The sequence below is a fragment of the Chrysochloris asiatica genome, unplaced genomic scaffold, assembly GCF_000296735.1.
Source record: "Chrysochloris asiatica unplaced genomic scaffold, ChrAsi1.0 scaffold00132, whole genome shotgun sequence".
Classification (NCBI taxonomy): Eukaryota; Metazoa; Chordata; class Mammalia; order Afrosoricida; family Chrysochloridae; genus Chrysochloris; species Chrysochloris asiatica.
Genome location: NW_006408650.1, coordinates 484425 through 504436, shown reverse-complemented (window position 1 = coordinate 504436; position 20012 = coordinate 484425). Strand labels below are relative to the sequence as shown.

At 51.4% G+C, this 20012-nt stretch overlaps 2 protein-coding genes across 2 annotated transcripts in view; one reads left to right on the top strand and one right to left on the bottom strand.

Annotated features, from left to right (window-relative positions):
• TBCD (tubulin folding cofactor D) overlaps positions 1-20012 on the top strand; it is a 199870-nt gene that overhangs the window by 46725 nt on the left and 133133 nt on the right. The window contains exons 10-13 of the mRNA XM_006869613.1: positions 6502-6632; positions 7374-7434; positions 7876-7950; positions 12075-12169. Coding sequence (XP_006869675.1) covers positions 6502-6632; positions 7374-7434; positions 7876-7950; positions 12075-12169 — 362 coding nt within the window. The remainder of the gene's footprint in view (positions 1-6501; positions 6633-7373; positions 7435-7875; positions 7951-12074; positions 12170-20012) is intronic.
• Positions 16177-18380, bottom strand: ZNF750 (zinc finger protein 750). The gene is made up of 2 exons (XM_006869608.1): positions 16990-18380; positions 16177-16876 (listed from the first exon to the last, which is right to left on the bottom strand). The coding sequence occupies exons 1-2, from the start codon at positions 18378-18380 to the stop codon at positions 16177-16179; spliced, it is 2091 nt and encodes a 696-aa protein (XP_006869670.1).

The following is a 20012-nucleotide window of genomic DNA, read 5'->3' as shown; positions in this document are numbered from 1 at the left end:
GTGCCATGGGCTGCCAAAGGAACCAACAGATCTGTGTTGGAAGAAGTGCAGCCAGAGTGCTCCTTGGAGGCCAGGATGGCCAAACTTCATCTCTCACACTTCAGACATATTATCAGGAGGGACCAGTCACTGGAGAAGGATATCATGCTTGGTAAAGTGGAGGGTCAGAGGAAAAGAGGAAGACCCCCAGCAAGATGGATTGGCAAAGTGACAGCATCAATGGGCTCAAGCGTGGCAACAATTGTGAGGTTGGCCCAAGACTGGGCAGGGTTTCTTTCTGTTGTGTATAGGGTCGTGATGAGTCGGTACTGACTCAGTGGCACCTAACAACAACAACAACATGCACTAAACACTAAAGTCGGTGATGATGAAATTGAAGTATTCTGTCAACTTCTTCGGAGTCCTGGTGTGGCACCGTGGATTAATGCGCTGTATATATTGTAAGATCCACCTGAACTGCAAGGTCAGCACTGTAGGCTCACCAGCTGCTCCTAGGAAACCTTATAGAGAGTCACTGTGGGTTGGGAAGCCAACTAGATGGCACTTAACAACAGCAACAAATCAACCTCTTGAGTCTGAAATTGATCAAACATGCAATCAAGATGTATTGATAATTATTAGTGATTAGAAGTCAAAAGTTGGAAACAATGAAGAAGAATCAATAGTTGGAAAATACAGCCTTGGTGATAGAAATGATAGATCACATGATAGAATTTTGCAAGACCAGTGACTTCTTCTTTGCAAATACCCTTTTTTAAACAACATAAAGACAATTCTACACATGGACCTCACCACTAGATGGATCAAATTGACTATAACTGTGGTAAGAGACGGTGGAAAAACTATACATCATCAGCCAAAACAAGGCCAGGGGCAGACTGTGGAACAGACCATTAATTGCTCATATGCAAATCCAGGCTGAAGGTGAAGAAAATGAAAACAAGTCCATGACAGCCAAAATATGACCTGGAACATATCCCACCTGAATTTAGAGACCATCTCAAGAACAGATTTGATGCATTAGACACTAAAGACTGAAGACCAGAAGAGTTGTGGGATGACATCATACAGGAAGAAAACACAAGGTTGTTAAGAACACAAGAAAGAAAGAAAGACCAAAATGGATGTCAGAAAAGACTCTGAAATTTGCTTTCCAGTGTAGAGATGCTAAAGCAAATGGAAGAAAGGAGGAGATAAAAGAGCTGAATAGAAATTTTCAAAAGGCAGCTTCAGAAGATAAAATAAAATATTATAACGAAATTTACTAAGACCTGGAGTTAGAAAACCAAATGGGAAGAACATGCTCAGCATTCCTGAAGCTGAGGGACCTGAAGAAAAAATTCAAGACTCAACTTGCCATATTGAAGGATTCTCTGGGCAAAATATTGAATGGTGCAGAAAGCATCAAAAGAAGATAGAAAGAATACACAGAATCACTGCACCAAAAAGAAATGGTCGCTGTTCAACCATTTCAAAAGGTACCATATGATTAAGAACTATTAATACTGAAGGAGAAGTTCAGGGTGCGCTGAACGCACTGGCAAAGAACCAGCCTCTGGGAAGTGATGGAACACAAATTGAAATCATTCAACAAACTGATGACGCACCGGAGACACTCACCTATGCCAAGAAATTTGGAAGACAACTAGCTAGCCAGCTGACTGGAAATGATCCATATTTGTGCCCATTTGAAAGAGAGATGACCCAACGGAATGCGGAGGTCATTGGACAACATCATTATTATCTCATACAAGTAAAATTTTGCTAAAGATGATACCAAAACGGCTGCCGATGCCCATTGACAGAGAACTGCCAGTGGTCTAAGCCAGACACAGATAAGGACATGGAATGAGAGATACCATTGCTGGTGTCAGATGAATCATGGCTGAAAGCAGAGAGTACCAGAAAGATGATTACCTGTGCTTTATTGATTATACAAAGGCTTTCGATTGTGTGGATGACAAGCTATGGACACTATTGCAGAGAATGAGTATTCTGGCACACCTCATTTTGCTCCTGTGGAACCTGTACATATACCAAGAGGCAGTTGTTTGAATAGAACAAGGGAACACTGAATGGCTTTAAATTAGGAAAGGTGTGTGTCAGAGTTGTGTTGTTTCACCATATTATTTTTAATCTGTATGCTGAGCACATGATCCTAGAAGCTGGATTATACGAAGAAAGACATGGCCTCAGGATTGGAGGAAGACTCATTAACAACTGTGATATCAGAGGACACAAGCTTACCTGCTGAACCTGAAGAGGACTTAAAATACTTACTGATGAAGATTAAAGACCACAGCCTTCGGTATGGGTTGCATCTCAATGTAAAGAAAGCAAAAACCTTCACCACTGAATTAATAAATAAGTAACATCCATATAAATGGAGAAAAGATTGAACTTGTCAAACACTGTATTTCACTCGAATCAACCATCTATGCTCATGGAATCAGCAGTCAGAGAAATCATGTGACGTATTGCATTAGGTAAATCTGCTGCACAAGACCTCTTTAAAGTGTTCAAGAGCAAAGATGTCAGCTTGAGGACTAAAGTGCGCCTGACCCAAGCCATGGCATTTTCAGTCACCTCATATGTATGTGAAAGTTGGACAGTGAATAAGGAAGACTATAGAATTGATGCATTTGAGTTATGGAGTTGGAGGAGAATATTAAAAGTACTACAGACTGCCAAAAAAACAAACTGATCTGTGTTGGAAAAAGCAAGCCAGAATGCTCTTCAGAAGCCAGCATGGCCAGACGTCATCTCTCATAGTCCAGACATTGTCAGGAGAGACCAGTCCATGGAGATGGAATCATGTTTGAAAAGTGAAGGGGCAGAGAAAAAGAGGAAGACCCCAAACTAGGTGGATTGTCACAGTGGCAGCAGTAATGTGCTCCACCGTAGCGATGATTGGGAGGCAGTGTTTTGTTCTGTTGTGTACATAGGTTCGCTATGAGTCGGTTCCAACTCAGTGACACCCAACGGCAGCTGTGGTAGACAGATGAGACTTTCTGCTCCTGCCAAGATTTATAGCCGTGGAAACGCTATACGAGTCACTATGAGGTGGAATCAACTCCAGGGCTCTTGACAACAACAGTGGCTAATTCTTATGAGCGGTGTTTCGCGTTTGTTGGCCGTCTGAATGTCGTCTTTGGTGGCGTTTCAGTTCATGTCCTTTGCCCATTTTTAAATGGGATTATTTGTCTTCTTATTGAGGGGTTTAAGTATTGTATAAATTTTAAACAGTAGTCTCTTGTTTGATATATCATTGCTAAATTCTTTCCCAGTCTGTGGATTTCCTTTTCAGTCTTTTGATGGGATCTTTTGATGTACATGAGCATCTAGTTTTAGGGTGTCCCGGTCGTGTATTTTGTTTCGGCTATTTGTGTTTTAGTTCTTTTTTGTTGTTGCTTTTTTGCCTTTTTTCGGGGCCCTTAATTTTTTCCTTTTTTTTCATTGATGGTCTTTTTAGGGTTGTATTTCTAGGGTTTGCACTTAGGTCTTTAATCCTCATTGAGCTCATTTTTAGGGTCGAAGATGTGGGTATTGTTCGATTCTTCTGCAAACTGATTTCCACTTTTCCTCTTTTGAATTATAACTCTATATTTTAATTGAATTTAATTGTAACTCTATAGTTTACTTCTACATATGCTTCTAACCCTGTAGCACATTGTTGTAAGTTTTCCTTTAGTAGTCAGCATTTTTTTTTTTTCGTATTTTTCCACATATTTATGTTTTTAATGTTTGCTCTGTCTTCCATCTGAGATCATTTCCCTTTAATCAGAAAAACTTCCTTTAGTATTTCTCAGAGTGATAATTTCTCAGTTTTTATTTGTTTTAAAATATCTTTATTATGTCGTCTTTTTGGAAAGGTACTTGTGCGGGATATAGGATTTCAGGTTGGCAGTTTCCCCTGGGCATGTGAAAGACACCATCGTGTTGTACTCTGGGTTCCTTTGTTAATGTCTTTCTTATTGATGCTCCTGAGGTAATGGGCCTTCTTAGTCTGCTTCCCTTTAAGACTTTGCTCTTTCTCCTGTCATTTCAGTTCAACTGTGATGTGGTTAGATGCAATTTTCTTTTTGTTTTTGCAATTCCCGGAGCTAGAATCTACATAGGAATCTAAACAGAAGCAGTCTCCTTTCATAGAAAGGAAAACTGAGGCACAGAGATGTTCAGTACCCATTCAGAGTCTTACTGCTAAGTTGACAGGGAGCTGGGCCTAGAGCTGGAGTGAAGCCCCCCTGCCCCTCCGTGGGGTTTGGCTCCTGCTTCGAGGTGGTGGCTAGTCCTTAACCATGTCTAGGAAGCTGTGGCCCTGCCCAGGGAGAGGTACTGTTGGCTTTGGGTGGAAAGTTCGTGGCCGAGTTGGCAGCGGTGCAGTGAATGGGAGGTGAAGTGCGAAGGTGACTGGGTTTTTGATGTCTGACCTGGTGGGTGGTGGATGGGGTGCCATTCCCCAAGAGCAGTGGTGGGACACATGAACTCACTGGGCTTGGGGAGACTGTGTCTGCCTGTGAAGAGGGATGTGTAGGGAGCTATGTGAAGGCCTCTCACCTGCTACTCTGTTGTGCATGTTCTTGTCATCGAGTTTCTCCGACATCTTTTATGGCAACTTGGCCCTACACAGTGTGTTTGGGCCGGAGGGATGCAGGTGTGTGACCTGTGCTCCTTACTGCTCACGTTGGTGATGGTGAATACTTGTTTCTGACCTTTTTATTAAGTCTCTGCAAAGTGTGTGGGATTTTCATTAGCATATGTTTGCATTCAAAGTGACGTTAACATGTTGATTTCAATCATCCAAACGGATTTTGTGTGTGTGTGTGTGGTGAAAATATGTACACCCAAACATTCGCCAGCACAGCCTTCCCTTTACAGTCAATGACACGGCTGTTTTCATGTTAGAACACCATTCCTGCTGTTCTCGAAAATCCTTCTCCACCATCTTTATAAGCACTGCATCTTCCCCTCTCCTCCCTTTCAGCCTGGTAATGATTCATTATTATTGTTAGGGGCTGCTGAGTTGGTTCGGATTCGTACTGACCCTGTGTCCAACACATCAGATTGCTTGGTCCCGCACCATCCGATGTCACACTTGTTTATCTGAATTCCCTGTTTGTTCATTTCATGTAAGTGGGATCTACAGTCTTTACCCTTTAGTGAGTGACTTCTGTCACGCAGGTGCCTGGTTGGGCAGTGTTTAAAGTGACCAGTACTGACTGAAAGGCTGGTGGTTTGAACCCACCAACTGCTCAATGAGAGAGAAAGATGTGGCGGTTTCTGTCATGGTGGTTGTTGTTGTTGTTGTGAAGCACCATCAAGTTGATTCCGACTCATCGCTAGGACCCTAGAGATGGTTTCCGAGTTGCAGCTGGTGGATTTGAGCTGCCGACCTTGTGGTTAGTGGTGCAGAGCTTACCCCACAGAGCCACACCAGGGCCTTGGAAACCCTAAGCGGCAGGGTCCTCCAGGGTTGCTCTGTGTCAGAATGGACTGCCCGGCAGGTGGGCAGTTCACTCAGCATGATGTCCTCAAGGCTTGCCTGTGTCGGGGCAGGCATCCTGACTTCATCTCTCTGTGTTGCGTTGTGTGAGGGGACCACAGTTTGGTCCTCCATCCATCTGTTGGTGGACATTATGGCTGTCTTTACCTTTGGCTCTTGTGAGCAGTGTTGAAATGAAGATTGGGGCTCAGGAGTCTGGTAGCATTTCTGTCTTCACTTCTCCTGGATGGAGACCTGGGATTGGGGCTGTTGCATCATTTAGTAGTTCTGGTGTGGCCCTCAAGGTGGATTTCAACTGCAGGGTCTGTAGTGCCGCTCTTCGGAAACCCTATACTGGCTCACTGTGAGTCGGAACTGACTCGAAGGCACTAACAGCAATATCAGCATAGTAGTTCTATGTTTAACTTTGAAAAACTGCTAGCTTTTTCCACGTTGATTGGACTGTTTTGCATTCTTACTAGCAGTGGGCGTGGATTCCAGTTCTCCATAGCCTCATCTACACTCGTTGGTTTGTTTCCTTGCTGCTAGCCCTCCTAATGGGGGATATCTCACTGTGGTTTTGATCTGCATCCTTAATGGTTAAATAGGAGTCCCTGGTTGGTGCAGATGGGAGACGAGCAGGTTGAACTCACCGAGAGGCGTCTTGGAAGACCTGTCAGTTTGCCTCTGAAAGATCACAAACAACCCTGAAAACTCTGTGGAGCAGTTCACCCTGCACGTGTAGGGCCCCAGGAGTCTGAGGCAACTTGAGGGCCTCCACCAACTGTAACTTCTAATGATAGGAAGCTTGGGTCAAGGCCTTCCCTCACTTTTTGTTTGGTTTATCTGTTTGCTGTTAAGTGGTAGAAGTTTATATATATTTTGGAAAGTAAGCCCTTGTTAGATATGTTTCTCCCAGTCTGAGGTGGTATTTTCACTTTGTCACTAAAGTAAGACAATTTCTTTTTTGGGCTCTGAGTTGTAAGGACTCTGGTTTGAAAGTGTATGCTCTGTGGCAGGTATCAGCGGGGCTGTCGATCTCTGGCTGCGAATCTGAAGCTTTCTACCCAGAGGCAAAATGAGCCCCACAGTGGGACTCCTGATGAAGAGGAAGACTGTGACGTGCCGGAGGAGGTGGAGACAGTGATAGGTGTGTGGCTGGCTGGCCCTAACCCACCGCCCTGTGCAATGGGGGTGCGGGAAGTCACGTGGAGCGGTGCTTTAGGGCCCGTCTGCCAGGAGGCCGGGCTCCAGCTATCGCTGGCTGGGAAACACCATCGCATTCCTGCTAGAAGTAGCTTCCTCTGTGTGTGCTCCTCGTGGCTGGCACTTACTCGCCATTGTCTTCCTCACACAAGGAACCTGGAGGTGCACTGGACCCGGGGGTGCATCACAGGGAACCCGGGGTGGGTCCATGGAATCTGGAGGTGCACGGAACCCAGTGGGGCACATGGAACCTGGGTGGGTCATGGGGAATCCAGGGTGGGTCCATGGAACTTGGGGGCACACAGAACCCAGAGGGACACATTAATCATGGAGGACACATGGACACCCAGAACCTGGCGGGATCATAGAGGATCTGGTTTCATGGAATGCGGGGGTTCACATGGAACCCAGTGGGGCACCCAGAACCTGGGGTGTCACTGAATGAACTTGTGTGGCCACTGCAGATCTTCCTCTAAGACCCTGTGGAGGGAAGTGTACCAGGCTGTTGGACTGACTCCCTAAGAGGGGTGGCAGAAGTTGGTTTTAAGTGACTGTTTAGAACCACAGGTTCTCTCTTCTTTCCTGAGATGAGCGGTGACTTTCGGTTTGAGTCGCTCCGAGTGTGGGCTGGAGGAGTGGGCTACATAGCTCAGAATTTGATTTCTTCTGTGCTCCATCGTTGCAGAGCAGCTACTGGCCGGGCTCAAGGACAAGGACACGATTGTTCGGTGGTCAGCAGCCAAAGGGTATGTACCCACTTGTCCACTGAGCAGATTGGATAGTTCACCTTCCCCCTGCGTCCTTGACACTGCCCCCTCCCCACTGCCCCACTGACAGGCGTGTGCCCGTCCTCATCACCACACTGCCCACCCACTGATAACCACATAGCCCTTTCATGGTGGAGTTCAGGGGTGCAGAGGGGAGTGGGCTTTGGCAGGCGGGATTGGAGGCTCTGCCTCTGGTTTCTCTGGTGTCATCTTGATATCACGGCTGTGTCTCTGGTGATACAGACCAGGTCCACAGCCCAACTGACCATCCTGCTCTCCCACTGGAGTCAGACCCTGGACTCAGAATGGGGACAGGACCCCTCACCCTGATGATATATATGGGGCCTGTGGGCTGCAGTCGTGTGTGCCCACCGATAGGTGTGAGTGACCTGTGTGAGTGACCTGCTATCTCTTTCTCAGCATTGGCAGGATGGCTGGACGGCTTCCCCAGGACCTGGCGGATGATGTGGTGGGCTCCATGCTGGATTGCTTCAGGTATGTGACATCCGCCTGGAGCTTCAAGTTTGAGACCTTTTATGTTTGGTTCCATTGAATAACCTTCAGAACCCAGAGCATCTTTTAAAGTCAAAGTTGAAAAAGCTGGTGATTTCTGATACGCTGCCCTTAGACCTCAAGGGAAAGAAAGCCATTCACAGGTGTAGATACCGACCTGTAAGGGTTACCTAGACTTGGGTCATGCAGGAGAAGGCTCTTCGAGGTGGAATGATCTAGACCACTGCAGTCCCCTGCTTGCCACTTGTGGCTCATGAGTCCTTAAACCGACGCTAGAGTGACAGGATTTCATGTAATGAATTTAAATGACAAAGCTGCATGTACTTGTGGCTGTGCTATGTGGGTCTTGGTGGCCTTTTTGAGACTTCAGGGTATCTGCTGGTACCTGGCCTGTGATGAGGGGGGCTGGTATGGGACGACAGGTTTCAGATGTCAGCCTGAGGCTGCAAATAAGTAACAGTGAAACCCGCAGAGCTGCAGTGCTCCCTAGGGTAGGGGCCGCGGTGCTCCCTGAGGGAGGGGCCAAGGGGAGGGGCCGCAGTGCTCCCTGAGGTAGGGGTCAGGGTCAGGGGCCGCGGTGGTCCCGGGGAGAGGGGCTACGGTGCTCCCAGGGGCAGGGGCCGCGGTGCTCCCAGGGGCAGGGGCCGCGGTGCTCCCAGGGGCAGGGGCCATGGTGCTCCAGGGGGTCGGGGTCGGGGAGAGGGGCCGTGGTGCTCCCTGAGGGAGGGGGAGGGACCGCGGTGCTCCCGGGAGGAGGGGTCGGGGGAGGGGCCTCGGTGCTCCCTAGGGTAGGGGCCGCGGTGCTCCCTGAGGGAGGGGTCAGGGGGAGGGGCCGCGGTGCTCCCTGAGGTATGGGTCAGGGGCAGGGGCCGTGGTGCTCCCGGGGAGAGGGGCCACGGTGCTCCCAGGGGCAGGGGCTGTGCTCTGCTGTCTAGCTGTGGCTCCTTGTCCCGAGGGGAGTGGCATCCGTACTGAGGAGCAGCGCTGTGGTAGGCCCTCGTTAGTACTGCTGTGCCTCTGAGGCAGCTGTACTGTCAGCACTTTGGGCCTCAGGTGGGTGGTTGCTGGCTGGGGACTGAGCATGCTCAGTGTCAGTATCAGGAGTGTAGGAAGCAACATGTCCAGTGCTGGTCATCTGTGTGAGGAGAGCCACAGCTGCTTCTTGGGGCTGCTCTGGGATGCTCCTTTTGCCCCGTTGCCTTGATGTCCTGGTCAGGGCTGCAGGCGATGAGTCATCAAGGTGGGAGCAGAGATGCTCTGTAGCCTCCGTGCAGCCATATCTGCACACCCTGCTCTCTGTTCAGCCATGCCCTTCCAAGGGCTTCCTCCTCCCTCCTGGCTTCTCAGAGAGGCTCACAGTTCACACGTGCTGCCGAGAGTGTGTGTGTGTGTGTGTGTGTGTGCACTCGCATGGTGCTGCTCTCAGATCTCTCTTTTTATTTTTTTTTATTCCCCAGACCTCTTTATCTTGGCATCATTTCTTTTCCATTTTCTTAAGTCTCTTAAAGGTGAATTTAGTGATCGAACAAGTTGTATGATTTGTTGAATGTACAACTGATGATCTGCCCTGTAAACTTTCACTCAATCCACAGTAAAAACTTAAAGAAAAAAAAGGCTAATGCATTAGACTGCAAGGTCGGTTTGAACTGCAAGGTCAGTGGTTCAAACCCACCAGCCGCTCCTTGGAAACCCTATACAGGGTCGCTATGAGTCAGAACTGACTCGATGGCACTTAATAACAACAAAGGCGAATTAAGGCTGAGGGCAGACTGCTCCCACACGGTTCTGCCCCTTGTGCCTAGGCCCAGAGCCAGTAGCTCTCCAGGAGTACTGCCAGGGGCTCCCGCGGGTCCTCCCTGTAGGGACCACATCCAGGGAGCCGTCCCCATCTCTACACGCATTCGTCTGCAGCAGTGCCTCCCTAGGCTTTCTGAATTTTGGATGGTTGCATTTTAGGACCAAGTTCTATAAACTGGTGGATGGCAGAGAGCCCTCTGGTACGTCCGCTGTACCTGGTGCGTGTGTCAGAATGTGATACAGGCTCTGCGTCCCTCCTTGCCTTTCCCACTCTGGAGCCTGGCCATGCGTGGCTGTCCCTTGGTGCTGGCGAGACCCCAGGATTGCTGTGGGTGTGGGTGAGGGTTGGAGGCTCTGTGGGAAGTAGCTGGTATTCCTGCACAGGAAGTGACCTTTCTGTGAGGTGATGCTGGTGTGGCTTGCCCGGTGCCATGTCCACTCATGCGAGACAGTGTTGGGATCTTGCTTTGGTCACCATGCTCTGGCATGGTGGGGGGCTACACCTCCTTGGAGGAAGGACCACTTACCCTCCTGAGTCCTCCAAGACCCTCTCTGCTCACCAGGCCTGGGCCGGTGTCTGTCAGCAGCGGGCAGCAGGGTGGCCACCTCAGGGAGGAGGGTCCATCCCTCTGCCCCCCCCCCCCCGCAGCATGTGAGGATGGGGTCCCCTCTTGAGCAGGAAGTGTAGCCTGAAGATAGAGGCGTCTGGTCCCAAGTGCTTCCCCCGTGGGTGTTTGTGTCCGTGCTTGACTCACAGGGCACGGTGGTTGGATTCAGTCTAACTGATGCTGCACCTTTAGGGACAGTCTCAAGCATTACTCTCTAAAACCCAAACAGGCACAAAGTGCTTTAATGATTGAAAGAAGCAAGATCTAAAACTGTAGCTTCTGGAAGAACCGCTTGCTTTTGCCTGTCTCGAACCTCTCCTCAGATTTGCCCTTGGCCTCCTGGCGGGCCTTGCAGTTAAGAACAGGCTGTCTGAAGACACCCTTGTTGACAGCAATTTTGTACAAGGGAATATCCACAGAGTACCTGGTGGGCATGAGGTGATTAGAGCTGTAACCTTTCACAGGACACTTGATCTCTGAGCTCATGGCCGCTGTTCCTTTGTGGGGATAGCAGTTGGTCCGAGCCTCTAGAGCATGGCAGTGGGGCTGAGGTGCCGTCATCAGTGTTTTTGTAGAAGATGGCTTTGTGCCTGGAGTACTACCCAGCCAGGACCAGCACCATCTTCCCGGGGCCTCATGAACTTGCTCATTTCTGTGGTAACCACCCAGGTCGACTGCAGAAAGGAGGCTAGGTCATTGTTAAACTTCCTTCAGCCTTTGGAAAGACATCTAAGAAAACATCAGGAACTTTAAACTATGCGTGCGATTGTGTCTTTAGTAGACTAAGCTCCAGGGTCCCGGGACACACCCGACACACGATGGCACGTGGGGGATCTCATGACAGGGCAGTCTTGTGTGCCCTCCTCTCCGTGTGTCCCTGGTGATGCATTTAGTTAGCTTTCCTAAACATAGGTTTGCCATTCAGAAGGGGCTCACTCCTAGAGTTTGCTTGCCTGGTGAAGTGAATTCGGGTTTTGTCATCTGAGCAGCACGCTGTAGGGGGAGCAGCCAGTCTGCATCAGGGCTGTGTGTCTCCACAAACACTTGTCTGTCTTCTAAGGGGTGAGAGGAATTCTCGCCAGGTCATTCTATTGCCCTAATTTTCTTCCCTTGAATTCCATCACTACTGTGGGGTGTCATTTACAGGAAGCCTTCATGCTCTGTCTCTCCTCACATGTTATATTCTGAGTCCAGACTTCCTGGTGGGTGTGTGGCTGAGCGGGAAGGCAGGCCGTTTGTGTGAGAGTATGGTGTGAGCGTGGTCATGCGGCGGGGAGCACAGCACAGACGTGGTGACCCTAATCTCTCTTCTGGACTGTTGCGGCCAAGCGTTGGTGTTTAGCCACTTGCGTTCTGGTGTCGTCACCTCGATCACAGTGCCCCGTTTCTCTAGCCCTGGCAGCGTAGTGGGTGACGAGCAAGTCGAATTGACCAGGTGCTCCACTGAAATAAGAGGAGGCTTTCTGCTCCCATAACCATTTAGAGCCTTGGAGACAGTGTACAGATCATGGCGCTATGGTACACCACCACCACCTCCCCCATTTCTGTAGCCAAGACGCTTTTACAAACTCACTGATGGGTTTTGGAGAGGCTTGCGATCGAGAATATGACACACACTTTTGGCAGGTGTTCCTGACCATCTGAGGAAGTTGACTCTACACTGAAATAAAAACTGACCTCAGGTTTCCTGTGTTCTGTCAGTTTCCAGGAGACGGACAACGCGTGGCACGGCGGATGCTTGGCACTGGCGGAGTTGGGCAGAAGAGGCCTGCTGCTTCCCTCTCGACTCACTGACGGTAAGTGTCTACAGCATGTCTGCTTGGCGTTTGCCCGCGGCCCCACTGAACACGGGGCTGCGCAGTGTCCCACCTGCAAACACCTGCTGCCTTGTTGTCCTCACTGGCTTTCATTGACCCATTTGCACAAAAGAGCAAAGCTGCCCAGGGTCTCACAGCCTTGCGGTCACATTATCAGCCTTCCTAAGCAGTCTTTTGTCCATTCCTGTATTCTAGATGTTGTTAAGTGCTGCTGAGTGGATTCCAACGCCCTGTGCCCCTGTACAGGGTTTCTAAGGAGTGCCAACCTTCTGATTAGCAGTCTAGTGCTTATCCTACAGTGCCACAATTAGTTCATCTTTCCTCCCTCTCTGGGATTGTGTCCACTGGAGTCCTTTGATGTACAGGCTTTAGCTGAGTCCCTGGATCAGCCTGCAGACTTTGTGGAATCACTGTGAAGGGCTCATTTCTTTAGCCCTGTGTTTTGTCTGAGTGTGTGGCTCCTGAGGGCCTCAGCAGCGGGGGTGAGGGAGCTGGGGCCCTGCCCAATGCCTCTGCTGGTGAGCATGGAAGGGCAGCGGCTCTTCTGATGGCCTTCGCCCTGTGCAGTGGTCCAGGTGGCCTGTGGTCCTGTGTCCTGACTTGTGACATCCCCGGGCCTGGACAGCTGGATAAGAGGACATGGGTTCTGGTCCCTAAAGGCGGCTCCTCATGGCTTTATTTCAGGGGCTCCAGTTCTTGGGCGGCATGACTTTGCCCCTGGTTCTTTAGACATGTTGTCAGGAAGGACATCATGCTTGGAAAAGTGGAGGGTCAATGAGGAAGAGGAAGACCCCTAACAGTGGCAGCAACAATGAGCTCAAACATAATTCAACTGTGAAGACAGCGCAGGACCGGGCAGGGTTCTGGTCTCTCGTGTGTTGGGCCGCTGTGAGTCAGGCCGCTGTGAGTCGGGACTGATCCGACAGCACCTGACAATAACAAACACAGTTCTTCGGCCTTCTCCATCGGGTGTGGTACAGGTTGGAAAAGACTTTTTATGGTCCTGTTGTTATGTGTCCTTGAGTTGGTTCTGACTCATACTGACCCTGTATAGAGTTTCCGTGGCTGTAAATCTTGGCAGGTGCAGAGAGCCTCCTCTTCCTCCCATGGAGCGACTGGTGGGCTCAAGTCTCAGACCTTGTGGCTTGCAGTCTGGTGCGTATCGTGTGGTGGAGCCACTGTGCTTCCTTCTGTGGCCATGTTGCTATTGTGAAGTGCCATCAATTCAGTTCTGACCCTCAGTGACCCTGTGTAGGGTTTCTCAGGGGCAGCTGATGGGCTCGATCGCCATGCTGGGTGCTGAAAGGCCCAGGCTCCCTGGGTGCGGCCTGCCGGTTGCTGGACGGTGGGCTGGGCCTGCCTGTGCTCTCATGACCCTGAGGCTTTAGCCCCGTGTGCTCCATTCCAGGGGAACTGTTAGCAGGAGTGGCGCTGGTGCTCTGTTCAGACCTGGGCAGCACATCAGGCAGACAGATGCCAGCTGCACTGTGGGAGGGCTGGTTCTGGCCCACCTGGGATCTTGATCCTGACCGGGTGGAAAGACACAGTGGAAATGATTAGATGAGGAACACCTGGTGTGGATCCAGGGCCCACAGGGCCCCCTCACTGCTGCTCTTGGGCCACTTCCTCACAGGCTCCTCTGGAAACGCAGAGAACTTGGGCCGGAAGCAGTTCTCACAGGTCGGTTTCTTTACTTGTGACTCATCAGCTAGCCCGGCCTCTGCTGTGCACAGCTGTCTGTGGAAGAGAAAACTACTGCCCATGGAGCACAAGTATAGTGATTTAATGCCCACCCCTGTACATTGGTGGGCACTGCGGGTTAATGCGCTGGACTACACGGTCGGTTTCAACGGCAAGGTCAGCGGTTCAAGCTCACCAGCTACTCCTCCGAAACCCTGTACAGGGTTGTTCTGAGTTGGAGCCGACTCCACAGCACTCATTAACAACAATAATAGCTGTACACTGAAGAAGTCCTGGTGGTATAGTTGGTTAAGCATCAGACTGAGAACTTCAAGGTGGCCTGTTCAAACCCACCAGCCGCTCCATGGGAGAAAGATGGCTTCCGTAAAGATTGTTGTTAAATACCTTTGAGTCAGTTCTGACTCAGAGCAACTGTAGAGGGTTTTCAAGGAGGGACTGGTGGGTTTGAACCACTGACCCTGCAGTTCAAACCAACCTTGTGGTGGTGTGCTTATCCTACAGTGCCAGATTAGTGCTTAGAGACCCTATGGGGCGGGACGCTCCTTGTCTGGGAGGGGTCTCCTTGATGGCAGTGAGTGGATGCCAGCTTACACGGGTTCTCTCTCACGGGGAAGTGATCGGCCCCTCTCCCACTGGCCACAGATGTGTCCTGTCTAGACCCTAGGGAGTGACTGTCATGCCCTCTATCCTGTGTCTGCAACAGAAGCAGGTACATGGGCAGAAACATTAATTTTCACAGTGCCTGTGGCCGTAGGGTGCTGAATGTCTACACGTTTTTAAGATGGGGTTTAACACAATATTAAGACAACATTTTACTGACGTGTAATGATGACTAGATTGGCTTTTGTGTAAGCAGTTGGCTCAGGTGTGTGCATGAGGATGAGTCCATCTAGAATGACAAGGTGGCATCTGAGAGCTGTAAGTGCTGGGGGCCCTGCCCACTGACTTCTGGAGGTGCAGTGGTGGGCGGGCATTTTCTCTGGCACTGTTTGTTCGCAGCCTTTTCTGAGTCATGTGTCCATCACTGTGGACTCTCCCAGACTGCTGTGTCAGAGGACCCTCAGCCCTGCTGACAACCTCAAACAGAGTCTTCCTGGGTGGAGCTGTAGGTGCCACTCTGGACACCTGGCTAGGAACAGCTGGGGGAAAGGCTGCCTTTCGTGTGTCCAGTGGGAGAGGGCCATTATGAAAGGGAATGGGGAAAGGACAGGGAACCACAGGACACTGACCACCCTTCCCCAGGCTGTAGACTGAGGATTCGATCTTCAGTTTTCAGGACCCTTGGGGAACCCTGACCCCTGACTGCTTTATAGCTCAGGGCCCCCCATACACACACACACAGGTTCTCTGTCTGCCCCTTCGTAGCTCAGCTTCCCCCCACCCCCCACAGATACACACACCCACCCTCCATTCCCCCATATTCTGTCTCTCCTACTGCCTTTGCAAGGCACCCTCGACTATTAGCTCTGCTTTCTTGGGTATGATGACAAACTATGTTCTAAAGGATGACACAGGTCATATTTGTCTTCATTTTATGTATTCTTAGAATTCACATAGGAGTTTATTAAAATTAACAATATATACATTATATTCATCATTGGAAAATGAGGCTAAGTCAGAAAATTCACTGTAACAGTAAAAGCAAATAGGGTGTATTGATTATACCATCACCAGTAATACATTTTCCCTAGTGGAAATAAATTATTTGTATAAATAGCCTCTTGTTGTATATTCTTTGCAGTTATATCAATTGTAGCGTTTTTACATACAGACTTTAATGTTGGTTCCTAAATATTCCCCAGCATTTTTTCTTTAACAATTGTTATTTATTTCAAAACACACAGCTAGGTTGTGTAGAAAAGCAGTTCTGGAGCTAACATATTTGTAAGGGACCCTGTGAGATGGCACACACGAGAGGGTGGTCTTCTATCCCGGTGCCTTTTACAAACATGAAAACAGAAGTTTTAACTCTTCACACTTAGAGCACCTGAGTCGGCCCAGTGTATTTTCAAGCATGTGTAGAAGCACCTTTAACACTTATGCAAGCACTTTGCACTTGGCTAACCTAAAGGTCATGGTTTAGAACCAGGGGAGCTGTGGAAGAAAGGCCTGGCAATCTGCTTCATTAAGATCACAGCCAGGGAACCCCCTGGGGCAGCTCTGCACATGTGGGGTCACCACGATGCAGAATGCCAGTGGGTTTGGTGTTTGGACTATGGCAGCTCTTTTGAGAAGACCAAGAGTCCAGGTGAGCAGTGGAGGGAAGTGTGAGGTCTGTGTGGAGGTCAGGCATTGAGGCACCGGGTCCTCCTCCTCAGCGTGAGCACTCGGGCTGTGTCGTTGGGCGCGGTTCTTTTCGCTCCAGCCTGGGACTTCCCTGAGTCCTTCTGTGACCTTTTCTGTGCTCTGGGCTTGGGTGCACTGCTCTGGGTGTCCCGATTCTCCTTGGTGCTGAGCACAGGTGTGTCCTGCTCAGTCACTGGCCCTCGGACACTGCACTCCTCACTGTCCACTCTGGCCTTCCCTGGGCTGTAGGCAGCTAGCTGGCAGAGGGCCACTGCAGCCGTCTGCTTCTGCTCATCGCTGCTGTCGACTGTGCGCTCGTCTGAGGCCCTGCCACCTGGGGCCCCTTCTGCTGGCTCCTCCTCTGGGCCATCTGGGCCCGTCTCGCTGCCCAGTGGCCCTTCCTGGGGGTTGTCTGTGGTCTCCTGAGCAACAGCAGACTCTGCCTCTCTCGGAGGACTGCGCAGGGATGACCTTGGCCCCAGGGCATTGCAGGCGTCCTTCACGGACAGGTCGAGGGGCATGTCCTGCAGCTCAGGGAAGTTCTGCGTGTCCAGGGGCGCCGCGTCTCTGTATGTGTGTCCGCAGGCCGCCATCACCGACTTTGTGGAAAGGTTCAAGGGGGCTGCTCCGGAGCCACCCTGTAGGCTTGGCGAGGCGCCCCCTGTCTGAGAAGGGAGTTCTTCGTTGGCCTCCTCCAGGCTGGAAGAGACAGAGAGAAAGGTGATTGGAAACATGGCCTTGGAGCATCTAGAGCTGTTCTTGTGAAGCATGTGAGGTGTGGGCCCAACCCTTAGTAGAGGGCATTTCCTTACCTTCCTGGAGACTTGGCCCCCTGTGCTGGCTCCTGGGGACTGGGGCAGTCTGCAGGCTTGGAGCCTATGGGGATCTGCTCAGGTGGGTGTAGCCCCCCCAGGGGGCTGGGGGCCGGCTTGCTTGAGAGGTCACACAGGCTCTCGCATGCGTGACTTGTCTGCATGAAGTTGGTGGGGCTTGGCCTCCCTGGGGAGCCGGTGGCCGCACTGCCTGCCCGAGGACTCATCTTGGCCCCCTCCGTCTCTCTCTGCCCGTCTTTGGTGGTGTCCCTGGCCTGGGGACTTGGACTTTCCTTCCCAAACTCTGTGTTCTTCTTGTGGGAGCTTAACGGGGTCAGCTTGGAAGGGCTCAGGTTGGGGTAGACCAGGGTGGTCTCCTCCAGCAGGTGGGTGCTAGGGTCTCGAGCCAGTCCTGCAAGGTGTGGCAGCTTGAGGCCATAGGCAGAGAAGGCGGACTCGGGCCGGTAGAAGCTATAGGGGAGGGGTAGGCTGGCGTGGTATTGCTGGAAGAACCTGTAGTGGTCATATGTGGATGGGGGGGTGCTCAGGTGCTTGGGGAGTGGCCCGGGGTGTGGGTGGAAGTGTCTGTGCTCCTGGGCCCCATATACCGATAGCAGAGCGCTGTCACCCTCAGGCGGGGCACTGGGCAGCAAGTAGGGGGAGTAGATGGTGGCCAGTCCGTGCTCTGTGTAGAAGTGGGGCGGGTACTCTGGGAGAGGGGACTGTGCATAGGGGGAGAGTGCACTGAAGCCCTTTGTGGATGGGATTTTATGGGGAAACTCAGGTGGGAGGAAGGGTGAGCCTGCCTTCCAGGGGTAGCTGGGTGCGTGGAATGCGGACTTGGTGTGGAAGGAGGCAGCCTTGGAGGCAGGGCTTGGTAAGGCCAGCATCTCGGGGACGTCGCTGTGCTCTGAGCCCTGAAGTCTGTGCTCTCCCACGGGCACAAAGGCGGACGGCCGGCCGACGCCCTCCAGGACAGGCACGGCGTCGGGGGCTGGGCTTCGAGGCACCGTGTCCTTAGGCAGAGCCAGCTTCTGCGCTGGTGGCTGGTGTGGCGTGCGCGTGCGCATCTCCAGGTTCTCCTTGGTGTCTTCTTTGGCAAACCCATGCTGGAGCCCATTGGTGGCCGTCCTGGAGGAGGCCACCTTGGCATCTGCTGGGCTTGTTTGCTTCGGCTCCGCAGAGTTGGCCTTGGGGCACTTGGGCACGCGGTCCTGCTCGGACACCAGAGTGATGGAGTTCTTGCAGAGGCCGTACTTCATGTGGTTGAACAGGTGTGACTTCTCGTTGCAGGTGAAGGGGCACTGGAAGCACTTGTACTTGAACGGCTTCCCCGGAGGCCGGGGGATGTAGTGAGGCTTCTTGGGCTTCCGCTCCTTGAGCAGGCTCATGGTCCCTCCCTGCTGGGTTGAGGGTCTCTGTGTCTGAAGAGCCAGCCCACCTCCTGGAGCTGGGACCTGGAGCTGCAGCAGAGGAGCAGACTGTTAGTGTCAGGGTGGTCAGAGCCCGGGTCTCTTCACAGGCAGCCCTGGGGACTGAAGCGAGAAGACGAGAAAACGCGTCCCCTCGTCCCGCCCAGCCAGAACGCCCTGCTCTGGATGGCCAGTTCTGACCTGAGCAGTGGCCTCTTGGGGCACCTGCTACACCTGGGGAGCTGGGAACCTGGGCTGACCTGAGGCTGCAGGTCGAGATCCCCCCCCCCTCCCATTTACTTCTCTGTGTCCCTGGAGCGACCCTCTCTTCTGACCCTGGGCCAGCAGGGCGCAGTGCACACCTGGACAGCAGTGACAGGAAAGACTCCTGTGTGGTTCAGTGCAGTGACACAGAGCACTGAAAACGGGGTCCCCCTGGAATAAGCAGGCGTGTTATGGGCTCTGTGCCCTGTGGGAGGTCCTACGTGGATGTGCACACAGCAGGTCTAAGTGCTGGACAGTGTCCATATGAGCCACAGTGCCCCGTGTATACAACGCCCAAGTACTGAGGAACAGGTAAGCTGGCGGGGACCCGATGGCCCACCAAGAGCCCTGATACTGCGGATCCGCACGACTGGGCCAGCCGTGTCTTCCGGATGCCTCCCCCAGATGCCACTCCCCGCTCTGCCTACTCCTGGTCTCCTTCAGGTGCACACTGTTCTCCTGGGCTCTCACTGTGCCTGGTATCCTGGATCCCCTTTGAGCTAGTCTGCTTGGCCTGATAGGGAGAAAGGTGTGGGTGGAGGTTGCATGGGCAGTTAGTTGGGGGAAGGCGGCAAGTAGGGTACTTTGAATGTATAAAAGAAAGTGTTTCTCGCTCCCGATTACTCTTAAGCATCTTAAAAATAAAGAATTCATGGTAAGAATTGAAGACAGCGGTTCAGTCACAGTTTTGCTTATGTAATGCACCTTTGTGAGACTTTAGACGTAAAGCGCTGCCTTCTGAACATTTCAATGGTTCAGTCACGGTTTTGCGCCTTTGTGAGACTTTAGATATAAAGCGCTGCCTTCTGGGCATTTGCTGTGGGTGCTCACAGTTGCTGTGGAGTTGACGCTGACTCATGGTGCCCCATGTATGCAGACCAGACTGTTCCAGAGGCTTTCCTAGGCTGTGGTCTTTCTTCTGCAATTCCTCTGGGTGGGTTTGAACTTCCCACCTTTTGGCTAGTTGTGGAGCATTAGCTGCTTATGTCTTTGAAACACAGGTCAGATTGGAAAGTAACATTTCAAAACAAAGAAACCTGAGGCCTTTGGGAGGAGACGTGTTTTCCGAGTCTGAGGTGGCTGCTCTGAACGCCTCTCCTTCTCAGCTGTGTGCACCTGCTCAGGGAGTGGGAGTCTAATGCGTACTTCCGATGCCTCCAAGTCTCAGAGAGCTATCTGATTTTAGTCTAAGTAAACTGGTTTCTCTACTTGTTTATTCATATTTCTTAAAACTGCAAAGGACATTGGTCTTCCTGGCCAGATTGCCTCGGTCGGTGTCCACTTTGGTCATTTACTGAGAAGGGGCCTTGGTGATGAGGGGCCTTGCTGCTCCGTCTGCTCTCTGGA